Source organism: Panicum virgatum, chromosome 9N (assembly GCF_016808335.1).
Source record: "Panicum virgatum strain AP13 chromosome 9N, P.virgatum_v5, whole genome shotgun sequence".
NCBI classification, from domain to species: Eukaryota; Viridiplantae; Streptophyta; class Magnoliopsida; order Poales; family Poaceae; genus Panicum; species Panicum virgatum.
Window position 1 is genome coordinate 42,138,996 of NC_053153.1, and position 6,912 is coordinate 42,145,907.

Below are 6,912 nucleotides of genomic sequence, written 5' to 3' on the forward strand. Positions count from 1 at the left end.
CGACCTTGCTGCCGTAGAAGTCGTCGCGGGTGTCAAAGCCACCACGGCTGGTGAATGCAAGGGCTTGACTCTGGGGCTCTACGTTGCCCTCTTGAGCTCTAGCAGCTCGCGCCACCGGCTGGAGCAGCTGGGCGCCTTGGGCGAGAACACCTACCGGCTCTGCGGGCGCCGCCGCAACCTCTAGTTCCGGCAAAGGCACCGCCTTCCACGCCATTGTACCGTTGCATGAGCCATTGAGCACTGCGTTTGTGCGACAGAGAGCGAAGCGGGAGAGGGAGAAGGATATAGCCTATGACTGGTGGATCCTATTATTATCATGAAAGTAGGGCTGCAAAGTAGGCACTATTGTTGGAGTCGAAAGTAAAATTTAAAGTCCCAGAAAGTTGGTACAGCTCCTACTCAAAAAAGTATGGATCTTGAGTAGAGGTTATTTCTGGAGTTGCTCTTAGTTTATCCCATCCCATCTGTGGTTGCCGTTACACGTAGCAACGCAAAGCGACAAGGCAGAAGCCAAGCTACCTGCACAGCTAGCCCTTCAGCTACCCAATATATATCCATGGCTCCCGTCCAGCCTAACCCAGAGACACGCATACCAGCATTAATTCATTCAACCAGTACGCTACACTGTGATATAATTTACTCCTAAGCTACCCTATATAAAACCTTAACATCCCTGTATCCCGGTGCAGACCCTACAACACACACACACACACATACATCAGACATCATTTCACATTCCATCAGCTTCCTCAAATCCAGCGATCCCATCGTATAGCACAAGCAGCAGCAGCATGAGAGCCAAGGCCATGAAGGCTGCGACGGCGGCCTGCATCCCGCGGCTTGTGCGTGGAGGCGGCTGCCGCGCGTCCACGGCACGCCCGTCGGCGTCGGTCGCGCTGCTCGAGCGCATCCGCCACGTCGTCCTCCGCCTCATCATGCTCTCCGCCGTGTCAAGGGCCTCCGTGCAGCGAACCAGCAGCGGCAAGTCGTCCAAGGCCTCGTCGCCACGCGCCGCCAGCCGGCACTGCGACTCCGACGCGGCCGTCGCTGTGGCGTGCCGGCGGGATGACTCCATCCGGAACGAAGCCGTGGAAGACTGCATCGAGTTCCTCAAGCGGTCCTCGGCCGAGGGCGACGCGGCCAAGCTCTCCAGCGTCACTGCCGTCGACGCGACGAAGCTGCCGGGAGCGACCGCTACCGACGACGCCCAGATGTCGGCAGCAGGTGGTGAGGACAAGGCCTTCTTTGTCCTCAACGTCGACGCACGGCGTGAGCCCTAACAGGCGGCGGATGTAGAGAGTCATCGACCTAAGACAGGGGAAACTCTTAGAAATTTGTTCAGTTTGTTTAAGGAATTATTTTTGTACCATCGATCTGTTTTCTTTTGTGAATGCTTTCGCTTTTGATCGCTTACAAAGTGCTTGACGACACAGCCAAGTGTAGTGGTTCATCGGTGTGCGTTTCGTTATTTTATTTTTCGTCTCTTGATGGGGTTTGAGCTGGAAAGGAGGGAGCAAAGGGACGGTGTAAATTGTAAATCTGTGCGTCAAGTCAACTGTTTCTCGCGTTTTGCGCGAAGTTGGTAGTACTGCTTATAGATCTGGATTCTATTGGATGCATTCGAATCTTATATAGGTTCCTTTGTTTCTGCGGAAGTGATTTCTTTCACTACAAGAAAAATAATCATTCGTCCTGCACATTAATATCCGTCATAATTGTCATAATTTGGTCCGCTACTAATGTTGGCACGGGGCCATTTTAGTACCAGTTTTATTTTTTAAAGCCCCTGAAGTCATTTTAGCACCGGGTCATATCATCACTTGGTACTAAAAGTAACCTTTTAATACTAGTTGGTCTTGGTACTAAAATGACGTTGCCATTTAGTACAGGTCAATGACATCAACCGGTATTATAAAGGGTGACATTTAATGCTGGGTCAGCGTCTTGGTCCGGTACTAAATAGGTCTTCAGGGTTACTTCAAAAGAAAAGCATCTTGCACCTAGTCATATGTGATGCATAGGTGGGATGGCAAAGGAAGCTACAAGCGAGACCTGAGGTTGTGGGTTCAAATCCTCACAACCTTGAGCATTTTTTTTCTATTGTCTGCCTTTAGTACCGGTGACCCCAATGATCAATGAAAAGAGTCCGGGATTTTCCACTACTTACACTGTGCTCATTTCATACACACACAATCTGTAACACGTTATCAGCAGCTCTAGCCTATTAAGAAGAAGGAGGAGGAGATCGACAACAGCAAGGGTATGATGCCGAAGCGCTCACCCAAGATGCTTGAATTCCATCGTCTTCTCCTCATCTTCTCCGTCAACAGCTTCTGGGTCCCCTCAGACTATATAATGGCGGGCAGGGCCCCCTCGAATCATATAACATCTAAGGCAATACAAGCAACCACACATGACGTAGGGTATTACGCACCTCGCGGCCCGAACCTGTCTAAATCTTTGTGTTCTTTGCACCATTGAGTTCCAGAGCTAGGCAATCAATTGCCTACAATCCTACTGCTAAGGGTACTTCTGAGCAGGCTTGGCGGCTAAACACCGACAGCTGGCATGCCAGGTAGGGGAGTCGGTGAGTTCATCGGCGAGTTCGATGGCCACCTTCGCTTTCAACGCCATGACGCTTGATCAAGGCACCACCTTCGTCTTTGGCTCCTGGGTGTTCGTCGCCAATGGTTCAGGCGGTTTCACCAGTCACCTGACCAACCTAGAGAGTCGGAGGCAATCTCGATAACAAGGAGCAACCTCGCCAACTACTCAAGCAATTTCGACAATATGCTACTTCTCGACCTCGCCAAGGAGATCGAGCAGAAACCCGATGTCAACTCGAGCTCTACTCGATCTCAGAGTGATCTCAGCCCGAGTTCCTCTTGGTCTGGGACTCTCCACGTCCAACCCATCTTCGGGTTGCACAATTCATCCTTTGCTTACCAGAAGATGATGAAATCCATCTACTCTGCACAGGGAGTTGTACGTCGAAAATTTTCACGCCACCGCTAGCCGGGAGGCACCCGTTTTCGACGTATACTCGGATTCAGAGCATTGGCTCAACTCCAAGCTAAGTCCTGTGGTAGCCGGGGGCCCACAGAACTACCCAATCGCTTGCGAGTAGTCGCCAGTATTGATCATCTACCGTATCAACACGGTACACCCTCGCTCCCGTTCGGGGAACAACATCTGGAGGAACAGAACTAGCCGATTACGATTCAAATCTTGACAATTATTACCCAGAGCGCCTGAAACGAGCCGGGTTTCAAAAAAGAGAACCCGACTCCCTGTATCGTTGTGGTAGTCCCTGGATCAGTAGCTATCACATACAGAACTCATTTTAATTACATATCACAGTCATACTTCTCGATAGAAGTCATTAAATGGGTTTAATTATACATAATCCAGAGGATTACTATACGATATTCAGAGTACAAGCCCCTTGGGCTAAAGGATTTACAAGCAGAACTCGGAAGCGGTAGTTATTCTCTTGGGCACCCTTCATCTTCTGGCTTTACTCCTCCACAAGCAGACTTGAGTGTAGATTGTTGACAGTCCTTAAGTCAGAAATAAAGCCGTCAACTCCTGCATCTTTTCATAACTTTCAAGCACCAAAAGTAGTTATAGGGCCTATTTCTAATTATTTCAATGAGTTTTGGTGATTCTTGGATTGCAGGAACCCATACACAGAATAAGGCAAAAACATACACAAGACGCAACACAAGTGCACAGAAAATCTAATCATGCATCACACTTACGAAGAGAGCCCCATTGTCAGAACAAAACCGACATATCCAACCGTGGCACCGACATATCAGAGATGAGGACCCACCTAGCAATCACCCTGCAAAAGATGGTGGGCAAAGGCGGCAGAGGCGGGTCGGCCGAACCTGGATTGGTTCCTGGCCCCCTCAGCTTCGGAAGGAAGGTTGCCACCACCATCCCAACGTCGGTTGCTAGCGTTCCCGCGCTTTACTCACCCTGGAACTGACCTCCTCACACTATATAAGGGGCCTCTACAAACACTCTCAAGGCATTCACCATTTTCATTCATTCCATCACATACACAAGGAGGAGTAGTAGTAGGACTCCATTGTATCATTAGAGTAGGGAAGTGTGCGAGGAGGAGGATCGGAGAAGAGTCGGATGTGTCGGCCTCTCTTCGTCTTGTACTTCGACGGGTATGAATCACTAGAGTAAGTATCCGGAGTTCATCTTCTGTTAAGTTCTTGGTTCAGTATTCTTAAGTTATTCATTTGTTTACGGGTTCATCGTCCGTTCTCGTAACGGATACTCTGGTAGAGGGCCCCTGATAATGACGGGTAACCCTGCGCAACGCTAGAGTACATAGTCGAAGGCTTAAGCGTGGTGCTTAGGTCCTAGATTGCCTTTGTTTGCCTCATGCTCCACAGTATTGCGAGGTAGACCGCAGGTGGTGACAGCCCTGTCGGTCCGCTACGAAGCTGCTTCGTGGTTAGTGCACTCCCTCCTGTCCGAGTACGGCATAGAGCCACAAGCCGGAGGTCCCTAACAGTACCTGGGTCAGACCGGTGCCCAAAGTAAACAAGTGACGAGCCTAAGTTTATCTTGCCTTGACCCTTAACCTTAGATAAACCACACTACCCGAAGCTCTCCTACTTCTTGTTCTCCTTGGTTAACCTAGCCAGAAGATCATTACACCTCCGTTCCCTGTGAAAATAAGATACCCTGAATGCACTCCAGGTGAAGTGTTACAACGGTATTTTCCGTGCGCTAGCGGATTATTCTGTGATCATTAAGAAATACCAACAAGCATTTCTGGCGCCGTTGCCGGGGAACGGCTGCTGTAGTTATCTTCGAACCTAGTTTGCCCATGTATCCTTTCTTTTACCTTTTCTTTTTTTTATCCTTTTCTTTTACCATGGAAAACCTTTCTATCCAAAACCTTTCTGCACCCAAGGGCGAGTTTGTAGAGCCACCACAATCATCGAAGCCAATCACAGCTTCCAGCTTTCAGCTTCGAGCTCCGCCCTGGCTTTATAGCAATGGTTCGGGAACAAACCTTCTCAAGTTATGATAACGAAAATCCCTACCATCACCTACTGAGAGTTCGAACAGTTGTGCTCATGCCTGTCAATCGCAGGCATGGCACAAGAAACACTTCGGTGGAAGTTGTTTCCCTTCTCTCTCAATGAGAGGGCGAGGCAATGGTACGCCCATAATGTAGGAAAGGTAAACAGAGAATGGGAAGAACTACGGGATAGATTCTGTCTGACATTCTTCCCCATTTCTCGCATCGCTTCCCTACAGAAAGAAATCCTCGACTTTTGTTAGGATGAGAAGGAATCCTTAGGTGCAGCCTGGGCCAGGTTTTCACAGCTTACGCATGCCGGCCCAGACTTGTCTATCCCTAACCATGTGTTGCTTCAACATTTCTGGTTGGGGCTTAGCTAGGAATCTGCCCTACAGCTTGACATCTCTGCCGGAGGATCGTTCACCCATAAAACCACAGCCGAAGGAGAAAGTCTCCTGGATCGTATCCTAGAGAACACATCCTTCACAGAAACCCTTCCAGCAGCGGAATCCTCAAGCCATAAGGAAGTTTCGTTGGTCAGTTCTACAAATCCCATAGAACCAACCACTGAATCTTCCCCCGAACCAGGAACAATGGAGGAAGAAGAAATTCAACCTCCTGAGTTTCCCTTCAACATCGAGGAGGACGTTTTTCAAAACTATGGAAATACCTCGATGTATTCCCGTGAAAAGAGACCTCCAGTTCCCAAGGACCCAATAACCCCTCCAGATAAAGCTGTCATGAACAGTGAATGGGTACACGAAGGGGAGACGTCAATCGAAGGAATTCGATTACAAACCCCCTTATATACTCTTCCCTGTTTCATCCAAGGAACTGCTGTCTCAGCTCATTACAGCCCCACGGTCGGAGCAAATATCATGTTAGCATCCTTCGTGCTTAGCCACCTAAGCGACAACCCATTGCTCCCGACCTCAAGATCCCTCTGGAGTGGACCTCGCTCCACCATGGAAGGGATCCTAATCTTGCATGACGTACCTGTTTGGTACGATAAGACTGAGCTTGCCCTAGAATTTCATATTTTCGAAGTCCAAGACTTTGATATTCTGATCGGGCGTCCCGTCGACAAGATGTTCCAAAACATTTCCCCTTTAGGAGCACACGACGTAAATCTTGGGGGTAGGGACATCAGCTTGCCAATCCTTCGGTCAAAAGATTCCATGATCGAACCTACGCCCCAAGAGGAAATAGTTGACGAGGTAGAGGCTGTACTTCCAATGGAAACTCCTGAATCCTCCTTAGAATGAGACGCTGATCTCTTTACTGAAGAAGAAGACGACCAGGATGAAACCTTTGAATTACCTACTCATGAACAACCTCCTCGTCAACCCATAGAACTGAAGCCTCTTCCTTCTAGACTCCGCTATGCCTTTCTAAATGATAACACTGAAACCCCCGTCATCGTTAGCGACAAGCTATCTGACGAGGAAATAGTAAAATTAATTACTGTTCTGGAAAAGCATAGGGCCGTGTTCGGCTACTCACTCCAAGACCTTAAGGGAATCAGCCCCGCCCTCTGAACGCATCGTATTCCGATAGATCCTATAAATGGACCTTCTAGGGAGCCTCAGCGTAGGTTCAACAATACAATGCGAGAGGTTGTCAAGAAAAAGTTCTGAAACTCCTGCATGCCGGGATAATCTATCCCATGCCTCATAGCGAGTGGGTTAGCCCAGTCCAGGTAGTGCTGAAGAAGGATCACTTTCCGCTTCCGTTCATTGACGAAATGTTAGAACGGCTAGCTAAGCACTCCTTCTATTTTCTTGATGGGTATTCAGGATATCATCAAATCCCCATCCATCCCGACGACTAGAGTAAGACCACATTTACATGCCTTA

At 48.9% G+C, this 6,912-nt stretch overlaps 1 protein-coding gene across 1 annotated transcript; it reads left to right on the forward strand.

Moving 5' to 3' along the window:
- The first annotated feature begins 689 nt into the window (after positions 1-689).
- LOC120687617 lies at positions 690-1,578 on the forward strand. The gene has a single exon (XM_039969639.1). It carries the CDS (start codon positions 792-794, stop codon positions 1,278-1,280), a length of 489 nt encoding a protein of 162 aa, XP_039825573.1. The 5' UTR covers positions 690-791; the 3' UTR covers positions 1,281-1,578.
- The last annotated feature ends 5,334 nt before the right edge of the window (positions 1,579-6,912 follow it).

Excerpts from the sequence above, each read along its gene's own strand:
- LOC120687617 (XM_039969639.1), top strand. The coding sequence starts at position 792 with ATGAGAGCCAAGGCCATGAAGGCTGCGACGGCGGCCTGCATCCCGCGG.